This window comes from Conger conger, chromosome 19 (genome assembly GCF_963514075.1).
Source record: "Conger conger chromosome 19, fConCon1.1, whole genome shotgun sequence".
In the NCBI taxonomy this organism is placed as follows: domain Eukaryota; kingdom Metazoa; phylum Chordata; class Actinopteri; order Anguilliformes; family Congridae; genus Conger; species Conger conger.
Window position 1 is genome coordinate 3,131,447 of NC_083778.1, and position 26,606 is coordinate 3,158,052.

Genomic DNA, 26,606 nt, shown 5'->3' on the forward strand with positions numbered 1-26,606 from the left:
AAGAAGAAAGGAAAACAGCGTCAGATGTTTATAAAAACGTGACATTGCGCGAACGCTCGTTCAAACTCAAAATGACCTAATGAATGTGACGTTTAGCAGTTGGAACTGAAATCCTGTAATGAGCAGGAGTTTTCGCTGATTAAAGAGACGGACCTTGGTCCTGCAGTTTATTCTGATGTACGGCGCGATCTCCTGAGTTCTGTCTCATCCCTGGATCTGAATTGCACAGATTCTTTTTTTTTTTTTTTTTTTGGAAGAATGGAGTTTTCAGAGAGGAGACGGAGCAGGAAATCGCAAAGCTTTAAACTGGTTAATGAGGAAGGTAAGACGAGGGCTTTTCAGGATGTTGCTTGCAGTGTTGGTAGCCGCTCTTCTTTTATAATGTAAACAAAAAGGGATAAATGAGACTAAATACGACAAAGAACGAGTAATCCACCTGCAATGTCTGGCCAGTTCTCGTCATGTTTTCATCCACGGGGAATTGAGTAAACTTGCTAAATGAATAAACGTTTCTGTCCAGTTCTGACCAGTTGCTACTCAAACCATGACGAACTGAGTGGCTTTTTGATTCGACCATTGTATTAGCTAGCTAGCCAGTTCGGCTCTCTTGTTATGAAGAACGGTGGCAATTTACCCAAAATTTATTAACCAGGTTTCTCTTTAATTTGTCTTCTTGTAGCGGTATTGTAAGACTACTAGTTCATGTACTCACGCTTTGCAAAACGAGTAATGTCTAGTATTGACTTTTGTGATTGGAATTGCTGTAAAGACCAATTGCTGTAAAAAAACAACAACTGTCTGATATGATGTGACGCTCAGTCAGGGGATGACTTATGTTCCACCTACAGGTGGTAGAGACGAAGCTGTCAAGTGTAGGAATGAATATTGGCTCCAGGCCAGTCTACCTAGACTTCCCATAGTCACAGACAGGCGCCATCCTGCTCGATCAAAAAGACATGTTTTTCCCAAATATCAGAAAAAGTTGTTATATTTAGAGGATATAGGTTATATTAATACCTGTGAAGTAGATTACAATATCTGGACTTATTAGTATTGCCGAACGCCTGTATAACATGTTCTACTTGCGCAAGGATACGAGTTTTAGCGCTTGGTTGAACACTGGAAACCGATGGTTCTTATATCTCCGCTTCCAGATTTTGAAGCTGAATATTTTGGCAACGCAGAGACGGCTGATGTCAATGGAGAACTGAAAAGCGTTACCATGCCTGAAGGTACAAAATTATTTGTTTCCAAGACAGAAAACAAATGGCTGCTTGTATGTTTGTGTGGTGGCACGACCACAGATTTGCGGGCAACGTTTTAAATGTTAAGCCTAATTGGTTTCTAAACCTGACACTTTGCATTGTATAAGTGTACTCAGGAGGTTTCAAAACCAGATGGTTTTGAAATCGCTTATTGTCATCTGCCATCTGTAGCCTAGGAGGAGTGCATGTTCTGACGATGTAAATGTATTGGAGCATTTGTGTTGGTAAGACACCCCCCATTCGAGTCAAAAGCAGAGCTGTTGTTCAGCTTGGTTAGGTGACGAGGGCGTGGAGATCAAGAGGCAGATCACCGGGATGATGAGGTTGCTCAACGACAAGGCAGGCCGCATGTACCAGCGTGTGGGCAAGGAGGGGGAGGGCCTGAAGCAGGAGCCCCAGGACCTGGACCTGGAACTGGGCTGGAGCCGGCAGGCTGGCCTGGTCCCCGAGGAGCCTCAGCCCAGCGACTGGAGCCCCCACTCCCCCTACCGGCCCCAGGCTCCCGGGCAGTACGGCACCCGCTCCAAGACCCTGAGGATGCTCAACACGGCCAAGAGCACGCTCAAAGCCAACGGTGGGTGTGCGCCCTCACTGACTATTTAACCTGATGGTGGAGTGGCCTGTAGCGTAGTGGTTAAGATAAATGACTGGGACACACAAGGTCGGTGGTTCTAATCCCGGTGTAGCCACAATAACATCCGCACAGCCGTTGGGCCCTTGAGCAAGGCCCTTAACCCTGCATTGCTCCAGGGGAGGATTGTCTCCTGCTGTCTACTGCCCTCCCTTTACCTGGGAGCCAATCAGTGCTAACATGTTTAATTTTTCTATTTGTTATTTAGCTGATGCTTTGATCCAAAGCGACTTGCAGTTGATTAGACGAAGCAGGGGACAATCTCCTCCAGAGAAGGTTAAGGCCTTGCTCAAGGGCCCAACAGCTGTGCCGATGTTATTGGGGCTACACCGGGACTGGAACCACCGACCTCCCAGGTCCCAGTCATGTACTTTAGCTACAAGGCTTCAGGCTGCCCCTGTATCACTAATTATTCGGTCGGTTACCTGGGAGGAAAGAAAACCTGGGCTAGATTTGGATTCAAGGCCAGATTTTAGCATCAGTAGGCTGGTCTGTTCATGCAGGGTTGAGGTGAGCCACCTTGAGTGTTTGTGTTACATTCAGATCATTATTTCTCAGCTTCCCCTTGTGGTTTTAGGGTATTCCTGAGGGAACCTTTCTCATTGGTCATGTCTAAGTACAGCAGTGGTCACCAACCCTGTCCCTGGAGATCTACCGTCCTGAAGGTTTTCACTCCAACCCTCATAAAGCACACCTCATTCAACAGCTTCAGATCTCAGTGAGCTGCTAATTAGTAGAATCAGGTGTGCCAAATTAGGGTTGAAGTGAAGGATGGTGATCTCCAGGAACAGGGTTGGGCAGCCCTGCTCTAGCTGTTGAATGCGGTGTGCTTTGTTAGGGTTGGAGTAAAAACGTACAGGATGGTGGATCTCCGGGAACAGGGTTGGGCAGCCCTGCTCTAGCTGTTGAATGAGGTGTGCTTTGTTAGGGTTGGAGTGAAAACCTACAGGACAGTAGATCTCCAGGAACAGGGTTGGGCAGCCCTGCTCTAGCTGTTGAATGAGGTGTGCTTTGTCAGGGTTGGAGTGATAGCCTACAGGACTTCAGGAGCAGGGTTGGTGACCCCTGAAGTACAGCATCTGATCTCCATCATCTGCTTCCAATGTTTGCTTGCATTTGAACTTTCAGAACGTAGGTGGGAAATAACCACTCCTGGAATTGCGTCCTGTGAAAGATATTCCTCTTGCAGACAGTCCAAAAGCTTTCTATCTGTGATATATTTAAACAAACGTGCTCATAACCACAGTCAAAAAAAGCTATGTTTCTTAACTGCAGCCAACATCTCCTCTGTTCAGCAGCCAAATTCGCAGTGGTGGATTCCATGTCAGAGGTGTTTTTCTGCTGATGCCGTTTGCTGTCCAAAGCGCTGGCAGGCTTACAAGGGCAACAGTGTGTCTGTTCCTCGGTCCTCTTCATCGCGGTCGACGTGTAGGTGAAGTCATTGCTACCATGGACCTTCACCGCTCGATGACATTAGCAACGCACTCGCAGCATTCTGATGACAGGTCGGCCAATCGATCACTTGGATGTTATATTACTCAGCCAATTGAATTTGGTTCTGGTGCTGTTCCCCCTTACAGCGTCGTTTGTGGTGTATGCCGATTAGAGAGGGTAAATAAGCCGATTGGCGAGCATTAGTTTGTATGATGGACATAACTGTGACAGCACGCACAGACTTACGCCTGTTCAAATGAAGACAAGGCTTGTAATTCATGGAAGTTGTGCAAAGTGCCAGTCATGTCAGAAGCAAGCAGTCCCTGCATTCGCCCCACCTGCCAGGGCAGGCCAGCGGTGAAAACACCCTGTTCCTGGAGATCTACTGTCCTGTTGGTTTTCACTCCAACCTGAATGAAGCACACCTCATTCAACAGCTAGAGCAGGCGTGCCCGACCCTAGCAAAGTAGGTTGGGCAGCCCTGCTCTAGCTGTTGAATGAGGTGTGCTTTGTTAGGGTTGGAGTAAAAACCTACAGGATGGTGGATCTTCAGGAACAGGGTTGGGCAGCCCTGCTCTAGCTGTTGAATGAGGTGTGCTTTGTTAGGGTTGGAGTAAAAACCTACAGGATGGTGGATCTCCAGGAACAGGGTTTGGCAGCCCTGCTCTAGCTGTTGAATGAGGTGTGCTTTGTTAGGGTTGGAGTGAAAACCTACAGGATGGTAGACCTCCAGGAACAGGGTTGGGCAGCCCTGCTCTAGCTGTTGAATGCGGTGTGCTTTGTTAGGGTTGGAGTAAAAACGTACAGGATGGTGGATCTCCGGGAACAGGGTTGGGCAGCCCTGCTCTAGCTGTTGAATGAGGTGTGCTTTGTTAGGGTTGGAGTGAAAATCTACAGGATGGTAGACCTCCAGGAACAGGGTTGGGCAGCCCTGCTCTAGCTGTTGAATGAGGTGTGCTTTGTTAGGGTTGGAGTGAAAACCTACAGGATGGTAGACCTCCAGGAACAGGGTTGAGCAGCCCTGCTCTAGCTGTTGAATGAGGTGTGCTTTGTTAGGGTTGGAGTGAAAACCTAGAGGGCGGTATATCTCCAGGAACAGGGTTTGGCAGCCCTGCTCTAGCTGTTGAATGAGGTGTGTTTGGTCAAGGTTGGAGAGTTTGACGGTGCTGTGCTTCGCAGACACCATCCCTCCTCTGAGCAGTGCGGTGGAGCCCAGCTGCTGCATGTGCAACTGCAAGAGCACCCTCCAGGCCATCCTTCAGGAGCTGCGCGGCCTGAGGAAGCTCATGCAGACACAGCGAGGTCAGTGCTGACGTCCTCACCCATCACCAGCTTCAGGCAAACGCATTCAGCTTCATCGAAATAGCCATATGGCCAAGAATTACCACGACCACAACAAAATTTCAAGACCAACCTGTCCAAACAGGCGCTATTTTAGCAGTGTAGGCCCCGGAACAGAAAAGGGTAATCACGTCTCTTGAGCAACAACGCTTGCGTTTGGCCTGACAGTCCCCAGAGAGAGCCCTCCGACTGTCAACATCATCTAAGCTAAAATTAAGTCCAGGTAAGATCATGCAAAGTTATTTGATAAACGGGCAAGCAAAATGCAGCCATTTTGTGTCATGAGTGAATAGGAGGAAGATTTGTTTCCAGGAGTATATACAGTGAGCACATTATTAGGTCTTGATTAGTTATTTTTGCGTTACTGTCACCTTCCTGTCAGCCTGAGGAAGCTGAGTAACACTGAGCCCAATACCCAAATGACGAGGTGGACCTTTCACTAAGACTGCACTCAGGTGACCCTGAGACGCGAATGAAAAGGTCACGGCGAACTTCTGATTAAGCCTACGAGACGTGTTAAATCAGGGGTCTGCAGGTTTACTCCAGTCCTGGAGGAGTGTCTGCAGGTTTAACTCCAGTCCTGGAAGAGTGTCTGTAGGTTTAACTCCAGTCCTGGAGGGCCGCAGTGTCTGCAGGTTTTACTCCAGTCCTGGAGGGCCGCAGTGTCTGCAGGTTTAACTCCAGTCCTGGAGGGCCGCAGTGTCTGCAGGTTTAACTCCAGTCCTGGAGGGCCACAGTGTCTGGAGGTTTTACTCCATTCCTGGAGGGCCGCAGTGTCTGCAGGTTTAACTCCAGTCCTGGAGGGACACAGTGCCTGCAGGTTTCACTCCAGTCCTGTAGGGGGCGCTGTGTCTGCAGGTTTAACTCCAGTCCTGGAGGGCCACAGTGTCTGCAGGTTTTACTCCAGTCCTGGAGGGCCGCAGTGTCTGCAGGTTTAACTCCAGTCCTGGAGGGACGCAGTGCCTGCAGGTTTCACTCCAGTCCTGTAGGGGGCACTGTGTCTGCAGGTTTAACTCCAGTCCTGGAGGGCCGCAGTGTCTGCAGGTTTAATTCCAGTCCTGGAGGGCCGCAGTGTCTGCAGGTTTTACTCCAGTCCTGGAGGGCCGCAGTGTCTGCAGGTTTAACTCCAGTCCTGGAGGGACGCAGTGCCTGCAGGTTTCACTCCAGTCCTGGAGGGCCGCAGTGTCTGCAGGTTTTACTCCAGTCCTGGAAAGCTGTAGTCTCTGCTGTTTTTGTGATTTCCTTTCAATGAGCAGCCAGCTTAGGCCTTAGACTCTTTAACCAATAACAGACTGAAATGAAGCACTGAAGTGTAGGAAAAAGCCAAAAACCAACAGACACAGTGGCCCTCTGGGATTGAGTTTGAGATCCCTGCGTTAAACAATTCCGGAATTCTTTAGAGTTATTTAAACACAGTCACGTGTCTGTTCTGTGGTTAAGCCGCATAATTGCAGAGGGTTGGGGGTGAAGTAGCAAAATCTGTGTGGGTTCCAGGGCCTCAGGAGAAGCAGCGGGTCCAGGGCCCCGTCAGCCCTGCCCGGCCCCCTGGCCCGCGGAAGAGGCCCCGCAAGAGGAGGCCGGTCCACAGGGCGGCGACTACCCCCACTGCCCCCAGCAAGAGGGCCCCCGGCCCCAGCACCCCGCCCGAGCCCATCGGCCGGAGGGAGAGGGGCCCCCGGGAGAGGCACGGCCCTGCCCCGCCCGACACGTCCCCCCTCCCCACCCTGCCCCCACCTGCAGACGGGCCCCTGGTTCAGTATGGCCTGCTCAGGGAGTCGCTCTCCGCCGAGGTATGGACCCCCACCCCGGGCCCCTGGCCCTGGAGCCCTGCTGTGGCCCAGCTGAGCATATACAGGGGAATATCTGGGGCTCATTCCAATCGCTTATTTCTCTCCTATTTTAATTTTTTCCCTGACCCGGAAATTGAGGTTCGACATCCAGACCCTTAAATGCGGATTTAGCAAAACATCGAACGGAAACAGGGTTAGAAAGACCTGCTTCTGCACGGGTCCGTTAAGATTGTATTTTTCATTTCTGAAGGTTTATTTTTCTTACTTGGGCATTCAGTTCTCTGTCAATTCATTTTGTTCAATTATGGAGTAACAGGTGAAATTGGCAAGATTTTTATAGCTTAACGTATGGAAATCACTGCAATGAAAGAAAAGAAAAGTTTAAAACGTTAAAAAGTGTGTTATAATGCCACCATTTGAAAGAATCATGTTTTTTTTTTTTTTTTCAAATTGACTATCTATCTATGTTGTAGATGTAGACATATTTTGAAAAACAAAAACTACAATAATAATATTTCACATTGTAATAATTGAATTCTTATATAACAGAGAGAATTGTGTACGGTGGTGCAGTAGCATTACTAGCGTAACATTATGGCATTAAATAGTGATGAAAACTGTGATGTGGCATAACGACAGGTTTTCGCTGGTCTAAAGGCAAACGCATTCAGCTTAATCAAAATAGCAAAACGCCAAGAATTACCATGACCACAACAAATTTAAAGACCAACCCGTGGAAACAGGCGCTATTTTAGCAGTGTAGGCCCCGGAACGAAAAAAGGTCATTGCGTCTCTTGAAATGAGCAACGACGCTTGCGTTTGGGCTTACCGTCCAAGATAGGGCCCTCTGACTGTCAACATCATCTAAGCTAAAATGAAGTCCAGGTAAGATCAGGCAAAGGTATTTGATGAACGGGTAAGCAAAATTGCAGCCATTTCGTGTCATTAGAAAAAGGAGGAAGATTTGTTTCCAGGAGTATACGCTCAGTGAGCACATTATTCGATATTTATTAGACTTTTTCGTTATTTTTTTCTGCTGCTTTAGCCTATCCACTTAGAGTTATGATGCGTTGTGTGTTCAGAGATGCTCTTCTGCATACCACTGTTGTAAGCTTTGACCAGACTGGCCCTTCTCCTCTGACCTCTCTCATTAGCAATGCCCACAGAACTGCTGCTCACTGGATGTTTTGTTTTTTCGCAAAGTCTTGGGACTGTAGTGCGTGAAAATCCCAGGAGATCAGCAGTTTCTGAGATACTCAAACCACTCTGTCTGGCACCAACAATCATTCCACGGTCAATGTCACTTCACATTAATTCAACAGAATTTCTTCCCCATTCTGACATTTGGTCTGAATAGGGAAACAGCTGAACCTCTTGACCATGTCTGCATGCTTTTATGCATTTAGTTGCTGCCATATGATTGGCTGATTAAATATTTGCATAACACGCTGGTGTTCAGGTCTGCCTAATAAAGTGGTGACTGAGTGCATAATGCACTGAATGTTTGCTTCTACTGGCAGTTAATATTCTTTCACCTTGATATACTTTCTTTGCAATACAGCGTCTCACCATGACATGATATTCATGCATTTAGTATTCACAAGAGAGGACTGGACTTGGACAGTGTTGTAAGATAAAAGTCTCATGACATCTATTGAATTCTTATAAAATAGCATCAAGGTGGAAAGGGGACTGTGAAGAGCTTGGAGTGCTGTTCATGTGAACAACCCATCTGTGTTTGTGCGTGTGTGTGTGCATGTATATGTGTATGCGTGTCCGTGTATGTGTGTGAGTGTGTTTGTGTGTGTGTATGTATGTGTGTGTGAGTGAATGTGTGTGTATGTATGTGTGCGTGTATGTGTGTATGTGTGTTTATGTGTGTATGTGTGTGTGTGTGTCTGTGCATGTGTGTATGTATGTATGTGTGCGTGTGTATGTATGTATGTTGTGGTAACCCGCTGGTAGAGAGAGAGAGAGAGAGAGAGAGAGAGAGTAGAATTGGTGAAAAAAAAAATCATTTATTATAATTTTTTTCTTTTTTTTTTTTTTCTTAGTGCCTTCAGGGCACTTCTTCAGTGTCCAGAACAAACGAAAAAAATTCCCTTCTCAAACACGGGAATATGGTCACAAAAAGGAAAAAAACGGCAAACTAGAAAATAAGTCCGTGTCCAAAAAATTAGGGATTTCAAAAAACGGTAAACGGCAAACGAAGGCGGACTTCATGCGGCGGGGTTCACCCGTCGGTGTCCGCTGTGGGGCCGTTAACTCCCCGTGGTTTCCCGGCCTCGGAAGTCCTCTTCCCCCGCCTAGGCGTTTAGAATTTAAATGGACAGGTTAGTTGGCTTCTAGCCGGATTGATGGGCTCACGTGACTTTCACTCGCCCTGGTTCTGCGTGTCTCCTCTCGTTCGCCCCTGAGCCCCGCTCTGCTCCCGAGTTCGCCCTTTTGTAGGATGTTGATCTCCCCTCCAACTCGGTGCAGCTGTGCCTGGTTGATTAGAGAGGTTAGTGGCGTGCATTCCGCACGCGTTCCGGTGGTGCTAACCTTGGTGCTGATTCTTTCCTGCGCGGCTCTCTCCAAGGTGCCGGTCCCTTAAATACGTACGTGGGAAATATTCACAATGAATTACTTTCCCCAGCTCCTGGCGCCGCCGCACAGCCCGCTCTCCTTCAGTGGTGTACTAATCCTCGATCGGGCCACCACATTTCCTCCCCCATAGCTCCCAGCCCTCGGTGGGAGCGTTACTATAGAGGCCCTCGTTCATCCTGGACAGGGCTTCCGCGTTCCCCTGGAGTCTCCCGGCTCGGTGCTCGACCTTGAACTTAAAACCCTGCAACTCCAGGAACCACCGGGTCACCCGGGCGTTAGTGTCTTTGCACCGATACATCCACTTCAGGGGGACGTGGTCAGTTATTAAGAGGAATTCCCTTCCTAGCAGGTAGTATTTTAGCTTACCCACTGCCCACCTGATGGCCAGGCACTCCTTTTCCACCGTGCTGTAATTCCTCTCATGCTTCAGGAGCTTCCTGCTAATGTAGGTGACGGGGTGTTCAGTGTCATCGTAGACTTGGGACAGGACTGCTCCCAGGCCGGTCTCCGAAGCATCAGTCTGCAACACGAACGGCTTTGCAAAGTTAGGAGTGGTTAACACCGGTGCCTGACCCAGGGCCGCTCTCTCTGTCTTCCGACCACTTCACAGTGTGCGGTTGGTCTTTCTTGGTGACCTTGTGTAGGGGGGCTGCTCGAGTGGCAAAGTCGGGCAAACTTCCGGTAGTACCCAACTAACCCCAGGAATGTGTGGACTTGCTTTTTGGTGTTGGGTAGAGGCCAATGCGTGATCCCGTCTACCTTCTGGCTCTGGGGCCGAACGCACCCCTCGTCCGATGGTGTGTCCTAAGTAGTCAGCCTCCTCCAGGCCCAGGCAGCATTTAGCCGGGTTAGCTGTGAGCCCGGCCTCCCGGAGTGCCCCCAGCACAGCCTCCAGCCTCTTCAGGTGGCTCTCCCAGTCAGCACTGTGAATCACAATGTCATCTAAATAGGCGGCGGCATACTCCCTGTGGGGCCTCAGTATTTTGTCCATGAGGAGTTGGAAGGTGGCGGGGGCTCCATGGACTCCGAAGGGGAAGACCCGATACTGGAAGAGGCCGTCTGGGGTGGAAAAGGCCATCTTCTCCCTTGCCTGTGGTGTCAGGGGTACCTGCCAGTATCCGCGGGTGAGGTCCAGGGTGCTGATGTAGCGGGCTGGGCCCAGCCGCTCAATCAGCTCATCTATACGGGGCATGGGGTAGGCATCGTACCTGGATATTTTGTTCAGCCGCCGAAAGTCATTGCAGAAACCCCAACTTCCATCGGGTTTTGGCACGAGCACCACCGGGCTGGACCAGGCGCTTTGCGACTCCTCAATCACCTCCGGCTCCAGCATCCTCGCCACCTCCTCCCGGATGGCCTGTCTTCTAGCCTCCGGGATCCGGTATGGTCGCAGCCTCACCTTCTGCCCCGGCTCGGTGATGATGTCGTGCTGGATGAGCGTGGTCCGGCCTGGGAGAGGGGAAACACTTACCCCCTCCCGGAGATCTTGGCGCTGTCGGTCCGTTAAGTGTTCCCCGGTGGTCACCTCCGGCGTTCCAGTGGCGCCCCCTGCTGTCAGACATAGGGGAGCAGAGTCGTGCACGGGTTCATGCCATTTTTTTAATAGGTTGACATGGTAAGTCTGGAGGGTATGTCTCCGCCCTACCTGCCTTAGGGTGTAATTGACCGGCCCGACTTTGGCGACCACTTCGTAGGGGCCATGCCACTTAGCCAGGAATTTACACTCACTCGTGGGGACGAGTACCATTACCTTCTCTCCGGGTCGGAACTCGCGCACCTGGGAATTTCTGTTGTAGAGCCGGGCCTGCTCTGCCTGGGCCTTACTCATGTGCTCCCTCACCATCGGCCAGATTTTTGCCATTCTTTGGTCCATGTTTCCCACATGTTCCACCAGGGAGAGCTGTCGGGACGGCTGTTGTTCCCCGGCTTCTTTGGCCAGGTCCAGCAGGCCACGGGGCCGCCTCCCGTAGAGTAGCTCGAAGGGAGCGTATCCTGTAGACGCCTGTGGAACCTCTCGGATGGAGAACAGCAAGTACGGCAGTAAATGATCCCAGTCCTTAACATCGGCGGCCACCATCTTCCTCAACATGGACTTCAGTGTCTTATTGAAGCGCTCCACCAGGCCGTCAGTCTGGGGGTGGTAGACCGACGTCCGCAGTTGTTTCACTCGCAGCAGCCGACACATTTCTTTCATCACCCCGGACATGAATGGTTCGGCCTCAGGGTAGCGGGTGGCATAATCTAAAATCACCAGAATATAGCGGTGGCCCCTGCTAGACTTGGGTAGGGGCCCCACTATGTCCAGGGCTATCCTGCGGAAAGGTACATCGATGATGGGGAGCGGGATTAGTGGGTTACGGTACGTTACCTTTGGGCTATGCAGTTGACAAACCGAGCAATGCTGGCAATAGTCCTCCACAGCCTTTTTTATGCCCGGCCAGTAAAACCGGGTTAAAATCCGCTCCAGCGTCTTCTCGTGCCCCAGGTGCGCCCCCAACAGGTGGGTGTGGGCGAGGTACAGGACTTTGGAAGTGTGGGTCTGGGGAACAAGTAGCTGCTCCACTTCGTCCTCCTTAACCCTACCCACACGATACAGTAAGCCATTTTGTACTTTAAAATAGGGTATGGTCAGCCTGCTCACCCCACCTTGGGGAACGCCCTCGATAGAGGCTGCAGTTTTCCAGGACTGGGCGAGGAGGGGATCTTGCAGCTGGGTGGAGCCGAACGCTGTTGGCGCACCTGGGGTCTCATGTGGGAACCCCTAAAATTCCCCTGTGCTGCTGTGTTCGGCCACCAGGGGTTGCTGTGGGGTCGAGCCCTCCGGGGCGGTATCAGTGGTCCCAGTAGGGGGTTGTGATGTTGGTTTTCTCCTGGCGGGGGTCGAGGCCTCCTCGCTGTCACTCTCTGCGGACGGGGCGGCCCAAACCGGGTGGGGCCCCCGGGGTCCTCGGAGCCGGGGTCTTGGGGTGGCGGCCGGTCTCCCGGGGGTGGGTCTCTCCTTCCAGTAAGTGAGGAACAGCGGACAGTCCCGGCCCAACAGCACCTCCACCGGTAAGTTTTCAACTACGCCCACCTTCCCAGTGAATTGCCCCCGCGGGATGGCGGTGGTTAGCTGGGTGGTGGGGTAGTGTCTCACGTCGCCATGGATGCAGGTGACCGCGATTGTGTCACCTCGCCCCTCTCCTGCTAGGCCAGGCCTCACCAGCGTAATTGCACTTCCAGAGTCCAGCAGGGCCTCTGCGTCGTGGCCCCCAATCCGGACGGGCAGCCGTGGGGCGGCCGTGCCCTTGTGAGCCCAGCACGTGGTGAGATAGTGGCAGGGTCCGCCCATCTCGGGGGCGGTAGCCATGGATTCTTCCCTCCCCGGGCAGTCCCAGCTCAGATGGCCCTCCCGGCCACAGGCGAAGCAGCGTCTCGTCTCCCTCTTTCGGGCCGCCTCGACCCTGCTCCTGGGGGGGAAGACGACAGCCTTCACGCGGCCTCTCCTGTGAGTAGTGAGAAATGGTGCGAGACCAACTCATGAAACTAATGTCGCCAAAGAATCGTCGAGCTGGCGGACCAAGGTACAAGCCGAGGTCAAGACCAAGGCAGAGAACGTCCTCGCCAGGACAGGCGGACACCCCCACCGTCGAAAACCAAGGTCTGTCGGTGCTCCAACTCAACGTCGAGGGCCTTACCATCGCCAAACTCGAAGTCATCAGGCATCTCGCCAATTCCAACAAAGTGGCAGCTGTTCTCCTGCAAGAGACACACTGGGTTTCTGACGACAACCTCAAACTGCCTGGGTTCTTCCTCACCGGATCCATCCACAGCAAGAAGCATGGAATGGCAACCTTTGTCCGGGAAGGATTGAGCTGGTCAGCCACCAGTCAATCTCCACCCGGCTGCAACATTGAGTGGCTGGTCACCAAAATCCAAGAAACATCTGTTGTGAATGTATACAAGCCCCCATCAACTGTGCTGACTGTATCATCACTACCATCTGTGACTCCTCCCGCCATCTATGCAGGTGACTTCAATTGCCAACATACAGATTGGGGTTACAACCACACATCACAGGATGGTGAAGCGCTGAGTGAGTGGGCTTCTAACGCTGAGGCACTGCTGCTCTTCGACCTAAAGGAGCCCCCAAGCTTCTTTTCTGCACGCTGGAACTCTCACACCAACCCAGACCTGGCCTTTGCCGTATGCCGCAGTAACGACCTGAAACCGGAGAGATGTGTCTTGGACAGGTTCCCTCGTTCACACCACCGGCCATCCATCATCAAAGTACCATCACTGGTACAGCCGGTAGCTGGCAAACCGGTCAGGAGATGGAACTTCAGGAAGGCGAACTGGCGGCAGTTTATGGCGGAAACGGAAAAAACTGCTGGTCTCCTGGACCCAGAAGCAGCTGATGTGGATGCTGCATATGCCGCCTACTGTGAAGTCCTCCTCAGGGCAGCAAAGCACAACATCCCACGTGGCTACAATAAAAACTACATCCCGGGCTGGGATGAGGAGTGCAGCTGCCTGCTGCGCCAACACCAGCAGGCAAGCTCCAGGGAAGAAATGGACGCAACAGCAACAACCCTACTGCAGAAGCTGGACGACACCCGAAGGGCCAGGTGGACTGAAGTAGTGGAAGCTATCGACTTCACCCACTCTAGCCGGAAGGCGTGGCAGACCATCAACCTGCTCTCAGGGAGAAAAACAACCCCCCGCAGGTGTCCAGTGACAGCAGATGCCATTGCTTCCCAGCTCCTGAAAAATGGTCGCTTCCCTGATGCTGACAGAAACGTCACACGATTGACCTCGTGTGAGGTATCATCTCTCTCCAGGGCAGCCAGCGTCGATGCTAACCTCTCAGGAGACTTCACAGTAGCCGAACTAAGTGCAGCAATCAACAAACTGAAGCCGGGCAAGTCATCAGGTCGAGACAATATCCACCCAGAGTTTGTCATACACCAAAGTGAAAGAACATCTTACTGGCTATGCTCGTTCTTCTCATCATGCTTCCGGAGGTCCAAGCTCCCAAAGACCTGGCGCCGTGCTTCCGTCATAGCCTTGCCAAAGCCGAACAAACCCACCGAAGACCCAAAGTCCTACAGGCCCATCTCTCTGCTCTGTGTCCCATATAAGATCCTGGAGAGGCTGATTCACAGCCGCATCGAGCCAGTGTTGGACCCACAACTCCCACCGGAACAAGCCGGCTTCCGCCGAGGCAGGTCAACAGTGGATCAGGTAACGCTACTCACTCAGGACATCGAGGACAGCTTTCAGGATAACAAAAAAGCTGGAGTAGTATTCCTGGACCTGACAGCCGCCTATGACACCGTGTGGCACCGTGGACTACATCTGAAACTGTTGAGGACAATCCCGGACCGGCACATGGTGAGGTTCATTATGGAGATGCTATCGAACCGTAGCTTCATCCTACAGACCAGCGATGGCCAGACCAGCAGGCTCAGAAAGTTGAAGAACGGTGTCCCGCAAGGCTCCGTCCTCTCACCAATGTTGTTCAACATATACATTCACGACCTGCCAGATACAACATCTACCAAGTATGGCTATGCGGACGACTTGGCCATCATGCTTCGACGCCCAACATGGAAGGCGATGGAAGATGGCCTCAACTGAGACATGGGCATCCTGGCAGACTACCTCCAGAAGTGGCACCTTCAGCTCAGCATGGGCAAGACAGTGTCTGCAGCTTACCACCTTAACAATCGCGAAGCAAGAAGGGAACTGGACGTGCATGTTGTCAACAACCGCCTGGAGTTCCAGCAAGCCCCCAAGTACCTCGGCGTATGCTTGGACCGGACACTGTCCTACAAGCAACACCTGGATGAAGTGAAGGCCAAGACAACAGCAAGGTTCTCGCTCATCCGCCGCCTGGCGGGTTCGACTTGGGGAGCTTCCCCCCAGACCCTACGCATATCCACGCAAGCCCTGGTCTTACCCGTAGCAGAATACTGCGCCCCAGCCTGGAGCAGAAGTCCACATGTGAACAAGGTAGATACGGTCATCAACAGCGCCCTCCGTATAGTTACTGGTTGTCTGAAACCCACCCCTGTGTCCTACCTGCCAGTCCTAGCTGGAATCGCCCCAGCCAGTCTCCGACGGGATGCGGCTACCCTCGCCCTGGCAAGAAAAACCCAGAAGCACGACTGGCACATCCTACACAAAGCCACAACAACACCGGCACCACCATGCAGGCTTAAGTCTCGCCATCCCTACAACAAGGCAGCACAAGAGATGCTACAGTCTATCCCTGAGGACTTGTCCAGAGACACCTGGCTGGCAGCATCCTGGAAACAGACGTGGGAGACGGCTGGGCCCTCCCGCATTCAATGATACATCCGGGAGTGTGGCGAGCCTGAACAGACTGCCGAGCACATAATCACCGGCTGCCCCCTATACAGCCCACCCTCAGAAGCTGGCCTTTTCGACTTAGGACCGGAGACGAGGGCGTGGCTGCATGACACTGAGTTGGCCATCTTACGATATACGAAAGAAGAAGAAGAAGACCCTGTCATGCTCAGTCCACTTAGGTCTGGTCCGGGGCTCTGGTCGCGTCGTCCGGATCATCTCCTGCGCCACCTGGTGGTTCTCCAGGAGATTGACCAGGGCGTTGATGGTCTGGGGCCCTTGTTGGGCCACGTACTTTCTTACGTCCGGTGTCAGGCCCCGGACGCAGCGGGCCAACACCACCCTGTCAAGGAGGGGCAGTCCGTCACCCTCCACTAGCCAGCTCCGGGTCAGCCACCCCAGGTCCATCACTTGGGCTCGCGCAGGGAGGGTGGGGTCATACGTCCACCGGTGGAACCGCTGGGCCCGGGCCGGCAGGCTGTAGCCGTACTGTGCGAGGATGGTGGCCTTCAGGGTTGGGTAGTCATGGGCTTCAGCTGGGGGCAGGCTCCGGTACGCTTTCTGGGCCTCCCCGCTGAGGAATGGGGCGAAGTTGGAGCCCCAGGCATCGTGGGGCCATTTCTCCAAATGTGCCGTCCGCTCAAACGTTTCCAGGTACGCCTCGATCTCATCGTCCGGTGTCTGCTTGAGTAACAGATCCTTTGGCGCTCGGGGGGGGCGCCGCCGGTCCACTCTTCTGGCAAAGTTCCGCCACTGCCTTCTGCAGGGCGCCTTGGGAGCGCAATAGCGCGGTGATGGCTTCCTCCATGTTAGGGGGCGGGGCTGAATCTGATCCTGGGTCTCTCACTCACGGTAGCTGGGTCCACATGCCACATGCATTCTCCACCATATGTGGTAACCCGCTGGTAGAGTGAGAGAGAGTAGAATTGGTGATTTATTATAATTTTTTTCTTTTTTTTTTGTGCTCGTGCCTTCAGGGCACTTCTTCAGTGTCCAGAACAAACGAAAAAAATTCCCTTCTCAAACACGGGAATATGGTCACAAAAAGGAAAAAAACGGCAAACTAGAAAATAAGTCCGTGCTCAAAAAATTAGGGATTTCAAAAAACGGCAAACGAAGGCGGACTTCATGCGGCAGGGTTCACCCGTCTGTGTCCGCTGTGGGGCCGTTAACTCCCCGTGGTTTCCCGGCCTCGGAAGTCCTCTTCCCCCGCCTAGGCGTCTAGAATTTAAATGGACAGGTTAGTTGGCTTCTAGCCGGATTGATGGGCTCACGTGATTTTCACTCGCCCTGGCTCTGCGTGTCTCCTCTCGTTCGCCCCTGAGCCCTGCTCTGCTCCCGAGTTCACCCTTTTGTAGGGTGTTGATCTCCCCTCCAACTCGGGGGAGCTGTGCCTGGTTGATTAGAGAGGTTAGTGGCGTGCATTCCGCACGCGTTCCGGTGGTGCTAACCTTGGTGCTGATTCTTTCCTGCGCGACTCTTTCCAAGGTGCCGGTCCCTTAAATACGTACGCGGGAAATATTCACCGTGAATTACTTTCCCCAGCTCCTGGCGCCGTCGAACAGCCCGCTCTCCTTCAGTGGTGTACTGATCCTTGATCGGGCCACCACAATGTGTGCGTGTGTGTGTATGTATGTATGTATGTATGTGTGCGTGTGTGTTTTGTCTCCACAGCCGGAGGTGCAGCTGGCAGAGGACTATGACGTGTACATTCCCATGAGTGCGTGTGTGTGTTGTACAGCCGGAGGTGCAGCTGGCAGAGGACTATGACGTGTACATTCCCATGAGTGCGTGTGTGTGTTGTACAGCCGGAGGTGCAGCTGGCAGAGGACTATGACGTGTACATTCCCATGAGTGCGTGTGTGTGTTGTACAGCCGGAGGTGCAGCTGGCAGAGGACTATGACGTCTACATTCCCAAGGCCCAGCTGGACTCCATCCTGGTCAACTACACGCGTTCGGGCAGCCTGCTGTTCCGGAAGCTGGTGTGCGCGTTCTTCGATGACACCACGCTGGCCAACTCCCTCCCCAACGGCAAGCGCAAGAGGGGGCTCAACGACAACAGGAAGGGGCTCGACCAGAACATCGTGGGTGCCATCAGAGGTGGGCGTCTTTCGACGCTAGCATGGGTCAGACGTGCGTTCAAGACAACGAACCTTAGCAAACGTTGGCTGATGTTCGCCGACATATAAAAACTTTTTGGCAAACATTAGCGAACAGCTTGAAAAGGTAGTGTGCGGCCAACTAAAATGGCTGCTGTTACGGCCAACGAGGACACTGTAAACATACAGTGGGAGCAATAATTATTTGATCCCTTGCTGATTTTGTAGGTTTGCCCACTTACAAAGAATGGAACTGTGTAGACTTTTAATCATAGGTACATTTTAACATTGAGAGACAGAATATCACAAAACAATCCACAATAACAACATCATATAAATTTTATAAATTTAATATCATATTTTCACATGAAATAAGTATTTGATCCATAGAACAATAGGACTTAATACTTGGTGGAGAAACCTTTGTTGGCAAGCACAGAGGTCAGACATTTGTTGTAGTTTTTCACCAGGTTTGCACGGATCTTGGGAGGGATTTTGGTCCACTCCTCTTTGCAGATCCTCTCCAAATCCTTAAGGTTCCGTGGCTGTCGCTTGGCAACTCGAAGCTTCAGCTCCCTCCACAGATTTTCGATGGGATTTAGGTCTGGAGACTGGCTAGGCCAGGGCGGCATGGATGGTGCAGTGGGTAGCACTGCCGCCTCACAGCAAGGAGGTCCTGGGTTCGAATCCCCGTTGGCCGGGGCCTCTCTGTGCGGAGTTTGCATGTTCTCCCCGTGTCTGCGTGGGTTTCCTCCGGGTACTCCGGTTTCCTCCCACAGTCCAAAGACATGCAGGTTAGGCTGATTGGAGACCTGTCCAGGGTGTATTCTTGCCTTTTGCCCAATGTATGCTGGGATAGGCTCCAGCCCCCCTGCGACCCTGATCAGGATAAGCGGGTTCAGATAATGGATGGATGGATGGACTGGCTAGGCCACTCCAGGACCTTAATATGCTTCTTTTTGAGCCACTCCTTTGTTGCCTTGGCCGTATGTTTTGGGTCATTGTCATGTTGGAAGACCCATCCACGACCCATTTTCAGTGCTCTCACTGAGGGAAGGAGGTTGTCGCCCAAAATTTCCTGGTACATGGCCCCATTCATCCTCCCCTCGATACGGTGAAGTCGTAGGAGGTGCTTTTGTTGGGCAGAGATCATTAATAAACATTGCCCCCTAGGCACTGCTGATGGGATAAACATAGAGAGAGAGAAAAGTTAAAGGTACAATAGGTAATTTTGGACTCTAAATGGCCAAGAGAGGAATTGCAATAACAAATAACCTCAAACCACAACCCACAGTCTATGAATATAGCGTGTAATATAAATCGTTATTATACAGTTCAGTGTTCTCGTGCACTGTTTTGGAAAGCTGACAGTGACAAACGCAACAGAGCCTGCCGTCTTTTCGTAGTGTTCTTGTAAGAAAATATTTGCCGAACAGGTGACTTTATGAAATCTTCACTTTGGTGTGCTCCACAACACTATTTATAGTTTTCGTCTTTTTGAAGTTTTCACTTTAGCTAACTATATTGTGAGCAAGAGTATTTGGCTACATAACTAGCTGGCTATATAACTAAGATATGATGGTCTACCACAAATGATGCAGAGGGTAGGAATAAAGGTTAAGCTAAACATGGATGATTGAACACGTAAAGCGATAAAAAGGAACGTGTAGCTCCAGACAAGCGATGACTGACACTGTATACTATTGCTTATCTAGTTCGCGGGAGCGTGTCTATGTTCCCACAGCTCTATGTTCCCACAGCTCTATGTTCCCACAGCTCTATGTTCCCACAGCTCTATGTTCCCACAGCCCTATGTTCCCACAGCTCTATGTTCAGTTGACTTCACACTCAGCAGGCTGCTTGCATGGGACCTGAAGAAATCCAGTGTATGTTTGTGCAATTTAGACACAGTACACGTTCAATTATCTATAAAATTTTAATGAACAAGCAAACAAGCAAAATAAGAAAAAGAAAAATACACTATTTATGCAGTTCACTTAAAACTGGAAAGGGCTCTACATCAGTACTTTTCAACCTTTTATGTGCCAGGAACAGGCATCTGCAAGTGCTGTCCTTTGAGGACTATTTTGACATCTAAATATATAAAGTTCAGTTTACACGATCAATAATAAACATTTAATTTTGAAAAAAAATGAAATCTTAGAAATGTGGGAACATAGGACTGTGGGAACATAGGGATGACCCCTAGTTCGCAATACCAGTTTGCTCTCAGTAACAACAAGCAAATTATCTATTACTAGTTAGCTTCCTAAATTTACAAATATCCACCTGAAGTACAACGCTTGTGCAATCACTACTATGTTCGTATTGCCTATATTTTATCATAAGTGGATATTTGTAAATTTGTCAAGCTAACGATAGCTAATTTGCTTGTTGCTACTGATAACAAACTGGTATCGTTTTATAACTAGATATGTAGTCTTCGCTTGGATAATAAGAAATAGTATACAGTTTCAGTGACCGCTTGTCTGGAGTGCAATTTGGGCAGCAACACCACAACTTTGAAACCCAAATTTAAGGACTATAAACACAGGTAGTGGGTGAGTCAACATGTCAGTGAGGCTTTTTCAATGATAGGAAGGGATTTACAATGGTCTTGTAACAATGTTTTAACACAGAAATCTTATCTATTGTACCTTTAATTATTTGGCTGTTGTAATACACTTTTATCATTGTAGTATTTTTTTTTATTATTATTCATTTAATCCCCCCCCCCCCCCCCGCTGTTATAATACACTTTATTTTTTTTTAAATGTTTCCTTACCTGTGATTTATTTTTAACGGTAAATCGCAGGTGAGCAAACCCTTTTATTCATTAAAGTGTATTATAACAGCCAAACGGTGTCAACGAGTCAGCTAGCTGGCATTGCTAGACCTAAGTCGCATCCATTTGTATTAATAAGGCATTGGAGGCAAACTAAATGGAATGTTCGTTTCAAATCGTTCAAAACCGTAGCCTCGTCTCGAACGCAAGTCTGCCTTCTCATCTCACCACTCTCCCTTTACATTTTCTTACGCTACTTACGCTAGGGCTGCGCAATATATCCTATATTTATCATCATCGAGATATCAAAAGACCGCGACTAATAGCACTGATTTACATCGATGTTCTGTTAAATTGATTGGCTGTTCCTGTGTTCGGTGTAACTTTCGTTTTGTTTTTTAAACCTAACGGTATTCTTCCGCAGCCTTCACGGAGAAGTACTGCACCGCCAACAGGATCGAGAGGCTCCCCGGGCCCCGAGACTGGGTGCAGATCCTGCAGGACCAGATCAAACTGGCGCGGAGACGGTTAAAAAGAGGTAATTGGGGTGAGTGCAGTTTAGAGGGGCACCAAAGTAACGAAAGCCAACGTAACTTCACTATAATGTCTGACAAATAATAATAAGTTATAACCAAAGATAATATATCTTTTAAAACTTAAAAATTCTGAATGGGATAAAGTGGGGTTGCTACTGGGCTAATGGTAATGCTGGGGCAGCCTGCAGCCTAGTGGCTATGGTGCGTGAACCCCCGCATTGCTCCAGGGGAGGATTGTCCCCTGCTGAGTCTAATCAACTGTAAGTCGCTTTGGATAAAAGCATTAGCTAAACAACAAATTATTATTATGAATTTCTCATGGTAATGAATAACTTATAGCTATTAAAACAGGGTGAGGGGGAAGTGTAATGGGGGCGTTTTTCACTTACTGAACTGGGAACACTCCCGCTGACACTGAGATGTCTTGTTTCAGCAGAGGCCGTGGACTGCGAGGACGGTTTGGTCGGACGCTCTGTGAAAACAGGTACGTCTCCCCGTCTGCAGTCTCAGCCCGCCTCCCCTTCCCGTCGGACGCCCTTTCCTGGAGCTCTGCGGCGCTTAGCCGCCCGCGTTCCTCGCCCCAGTTCCCTTCCCCCGGCCGCCCTCCCTGTGATTGGCTCGTTATTGGTCCGTAAATCTTCCGCCGCGCTCATGGTATATGTGACGCTCCCACGGCGATCTCCGGCTTCCGAAATGTCAGCTAATTATCCTCGGACGCTGCTCCTCCACCCCCACCCCCCAGCTGCCTTCCAGCCTGACCGCTGCCCCGTCCTCTCTGCTTCCCAGTCACCTCCACACCCCAGCGAGTACTGAACAGATGGGAGTGTGTGTGTGTGTCCGTGTGTCTGTGTGTATCCGTGTTTGCGTGTGTCCGTGTTTGTTGAAATTGAAATTGTACTTCCCTCTAGGGTCTTTCAGCGAACTTATCCCCGGTTATGGGTATGCACTTTGTTGTACGTCACTCTGGATAAGAGCGTCTGCCAAATGCCAATAATGTAATGTAATGTTTGTATGTGTGTGTGTGTGTGTATGCGTCCGTGCAGGTGTGACCGTGGGTGTGTGTGTGTGCGTGTGATCGTGTTTGTGTGGGTGTATCTGTGGGTGTATCTGTGTGTCCGTGTTTGTGTGTTGTGTGTGATCATGTTTGTGTGTCCGTGTTTGTGTGTGTGGGTGTGTGTGTGCGTTGTGGGTGTATCTGTGTGTCCGTGTTTGTGTGTGTGTGTGTGTGTGTGTGTGTGATCATGTTTGTGTGTCTGTTTGTGTGTCTGTGTGTGTTTGTGTTGAGCAGTCCTGGAGACTACCTTAAAGCAGATCTGTGTGGACCAGTCCTCGGGACTACCTTAAAGCAGGTCTGCTCAGCCTCTGTCCCACAGGCCTACAGCTGGTGTCCCTCTCTCTCTTTCAGAAAAACCCTGACGCTGTGACCCTGCTGTGTAGGTCTGGTGCAGTGACCCTGCTGTGTAGGCCTGGTGCAGTGACCCTGCTGTGTAGGCCTGATGCAGTGACCCTGCTGTGTAGGTCTGGTGCAGTGACCCTGCTGTGTAGGCCTGGGGCAGTGACCCTGCTGTGTAGGCCTGGTGCAGTGACCCTGCTGTGTAGGTCTGGTGCAGTGACCCTGCTGTGTAGGCCTGGGGCAGTGACCCTGCTGTGTAGGCCTGGTGCAGTGACCCTGCTGTGTAGGCCTGATGCAGTGACCCTGCTGTGTAGGCCTGGTGCAGTGATGCTGCTATGTAGGCCTGGTGCACAGTGACAATTAAAAGCCCGCATTATTATGCTTTCCATTCAATTCACGATTCACAATTCACAATAACAATAAGACGGAGGGGCGCACGTTCAGATTTACACACAAATACTCTCCTCCCCGGGAGAACGGCGGGGCGGGGTTTTTCTCCCGTTGATGTGCCGTCTTGCTTGTGAATCTGGGCCCCTGTGGTGAAGCTGTGTGGCCCCTGTGGTGAAGCTGTGTGGCCCCTGTGGTGAAGCTGTGTGGCCCCTGTGCGCTCCAGCCGGCCTGGGCGTGGGCCATAACTCACTTACTCCAGCGTCCTTGGAGTTATCCCCAGCCCTCTCCTGTGAGCGTCCCTGAGAGGACGCTGATTTAGCTTTGGACGATGTCGTAAATCGCACACCGCGACGGACACATCGATATTAACCTCACACACACTCCTAGCGGTGTAGGCGTGGCAGCGCAGCACAAGGTATCTCCGTCTTCATGTGTTTGTGCTCTCTTTACCGTTCATGTCCACGATGTGCAGCTCCCGCCTGGGTGAGGCACGGCGGCCATTTTGCACCAGAACGCTCACCGCACACCAGCTGAGGTGGAGAGGGAGAGAGAGAGAGAGAGAGAGAGAGAGAGCTCACCACACACCAGCTGAGGTGGAGAGGGAGAGAGAGAGAGAGAGAGCTCACCACACACCAGCTGAGGTGGAGAGGGAGAGAGAGAGAGCTCACCACACACCAGCTGAGGTGGAGAGGGAGAGAGAGAGAGCTCACCACACACCAGCTGAGGTGGAGAGGGAGAGAGAGAGAGAGAGCTCACCACACACCAGCTGAGGTGGAGAGGGAGAGAGAGAGAGAGAGAGAGCTCACCACACACCAGCTGAGGTGGAGAGGGAGAGAGAGAGAGAGAGAGAGCTCACCACACACCAGCTGAGGTGGAGAGGGAGAGAGAGAGAGAGAGAGCTCACCACACACCAGCTGAGGTGGAGAGGGAGAGAGAGAGAGAGAGAGAGCTCACCACACACCAGCTGAGGTGGAGAGGGAGAGAGAGAGAGAGAGAGAGCTCACCACACACCAGCTGAGGTAGAGAGGGAGAGAGAGAGAGAGAGAGCTCACCACACACCAGCTGAGGTGGAGAGGGAGAGAGAGAGAGAGAGAGCTCACCACACACCAGCTGAGGTGGAGAGGGAGAGAGAGAGAGAGAGAGCTCACCACACACCAGCTGAGGTGGAGAGGGAGAGAGAGAGAGAGAGAGCTCACCACACACCAGCTGAGGTGGAGAGGGAGGGAGAGAGAGAGAGAGAGAGAGAGCTCACCACACACCAGCTGAGGTGGAGAGGGAGAGAGAGAGAGAGAGGGAGAGAGAGAGAGAGGGAGAGAGAGAGAGAGAGAGCTCACCACACACCAGCTGAGGTGAGGGCTGAGAACAATGTTTTCACTGCCAATTGAATCAGGGGATGATTAGGTGGCAGGTTGAGAGAGCCAGGGTTGGGAATTTAGCCAGGGCACCGGGGAAGGGTTGGAGGGTTGCCGGTTCGATTCCGCCCTGGGTGTGTCAAAGTGTCCCTGAGCAAGACACCTAACCCCCAATTGCTGGTTGGTGTGCGAGTGTGTGTATGAATGGGTGAATGAGAGGCATTAAGTGTACAGCGCTTTGGATGAAGGCGCTATGTAAACGTAGACCATTTACCATTTGCCAGTACATTGTGCGTGGCTCTGGATCATTGTACGTCGCTTGCGTCCGCTAAATGCTTTGTAATGTAATGTAATTTGTAAGCCAGCTATAATGACTGCTTTGTGTCTTTGTTTTCGTTGTTCTTCGTTTCAGAAGAAGAATTTCAGTGTTCTGAAGATAGGAAGGAACGCGTATTACCTCTAACAGGTAACACACGTGAACTGCTACTTTACTGTGTGTGTGTGTGTGTCTGTGTGCGTGCGCGCGCTCAAAATAACTGCAAATATTCTTTGCCGTATTCATCTTTCGTGCGCTAGGCTGTGAGTGTGAGAAGCCGGGAGAAGACTGTCACGGCACTACCATGAAGGACGTCTCCCCCATGAAGGACGTCTCCCCCTAGTCCGTATTCCCCTCAGGGCGGACGGCGGCTGCTTGTCGGCGATACGGCGGTTTCGCGGCCCTCACTTTTAACTATGTGCCACTTCCAAAGTCCGTTCTGGAGAGCTTGTAGTTATTTTACTGTGAGACTGATTAATTTTTCATCGTTGCTAAGAATGCCATTACTGAAGTGTGAGGTAAGTCTAATTTGCTTTCGCGGTGTTCTGCAACATGGTGTGACTGTTTTGTCAAACGAAGACCTTTTAGACTGTGTAGTTATAGAGAGCCGTGCTCTCTCTAGGGACCCTCCCACACAGTCCTTGGAACAAGTAGGTTTTCGGCCGCATTTGAATGTGTTACTCACGCTCCAGACTGTCGATGCCTTAACGCAGGTATCGTTGAGAGCGAGGCCTACCAGATATCCTCAGTGTGTATTGACGGATTATCTTGTGTTACTGGTGGACGTTCCAAGGTCTACAGTGTCCCCATTCCAAATGCATATCTGTTCGATGTGCCGAGTTCTGCAGTGCTGTCCGTTTGTCTGGTAATGTTGTGGCTTTCACACAGTAGTAACGTCTTACGGGAAGTCATTCTCGATGATTTCTCGTACTCGCGAAAATGAATCATCCACGGGAGCAGGAAGTATTTACTGATCTTGATGTTATCCACGGCCTCACCTTCCACTCTGTCTGATATCAGCTTATACACATAAAACTATTTGTCAAATCTGTGAAATCGTCCGACTCATAATCGTTCCTTGTGAATGCGCGCGCTCGTTCGTCGCCGCAGACTGAAAGCTGTGGGCCGCTTTCTTAATTGACTGTAACCGACGAGCTGTTATTAAGTCTCTCCATTTGAGAGAACAAGATTAAATTCCACACAATTCAAATTGAACATCATTGCTCTGCCAGGACTAACGAATGCCCACGTGTCTACTGCTCTGATCTTGTATGGGAAAACTGCTTATTCAATTAGGAACAATACAATAAATTGGCTTTCAGCAATCTACAATAACGGTCTGCTCACTAAACACCTCAAGAGAATTATAATGAAAGAGAACGATAATGAAAAAAAGAAAGTAGTGAAAAGACGACAAAAAAACAAAAAACAAATAAATGCATCAAAAGTGATTTTATGTGGCCATTTCTTATTCACTCCATGCCTTTCATAGTGTGAGTAATTATAATTTGAATTTGTAAATACAATTTCTATCTTTAAAGGAATATTTAGTATTGTTAAGATGTAATGTTAGAAATATGGTATTTCTATTAGATGCTTTATTATGTTACATTACAGTGTGTTAACAACCAGAAACTCCATGCAGGATAAACGTCTGAGCACTTTAATTTTGGTTAATTGGGCTTGAATAAATCGGTTTATCGACTCGAGATAAACCAACGGCTTCCGCTAATGTACACGTTGAAGTTCTAGAAGTTATTGTTTAGGAACAACAGAGATGTGGACATAATGTAAAATTGTACAGGTGTTTACTTGGTGTTTATGTAAGAGACTTGTTTACAATTTGTATGTGAAATATACAGTATTTACCGTGGCCCCAACTGCTGTTTTGTACAAGGTGTGTACAAGGCCAAAAATCTGTAATTGGTTCCTTTGTCTTAATATATGTAAAGTATAAGTAGCCTTACAATATTGGTATTGCCCATTGACTTGCCTAGAGTATCAGTATTCTTGAAATAATAAATAATTGTCTCATACTTTTGGTGTTCTGTTTTCATTCCTCCTAATTTCTATGAGTTATGGGGGTAAACATAAGAAATATGAGTTTAAGTACTAGAATGAAACTGGAGCCCACCAATCTTTGGATATTTAAGCCAGCTGACGTCAATAACAAAACACCGGTTTTTAATACTTTTTTTAAAAACTAGGTTAAAATCGGAGAACAATTTCGCTTAATGGGTGCGGAACCCCACAATTAAAGGTACACTTCATTGTTTACTTTATTCTTGCCATACTTCCAAATGTAATTTAAAGGGGAGGTAAAGGCGCCAGTA

At 50.3% G+C, this 26,606-nt stretch overlaps 1 protein-coding gene across 1 annotated transcript; it reads left to right on the forward strand.

Moving 5' to 3' along the window:
- On the forward strand, positions 1-26,309 carry bend7 (BEN domain containing 7). Its single transcript, XM_061229811.1, has 10 exons — positions 1-322; positions 1,155-1,232; positions 1,534-1,839; positions 4,510-4,632; positions 6,166-6,461; positions 17,277-17,502; positions 20,711-20,833; positions 21,256-21,306; positions 24,370-24,423; positions 24,534-26,309. Exons 1-10 carry the CDS (start codon positions 259-261, stop codon positions 24,614-24,616), a joined length of 1,404 nt encoding a protein of 467 aa, XP_061085795.1. The 5' UTR covers positions 1-258; the 3' UTR covers positions 24,617-26,309.
- Positions 26,310-26,606: the final 297 nt, after the last annotated feature.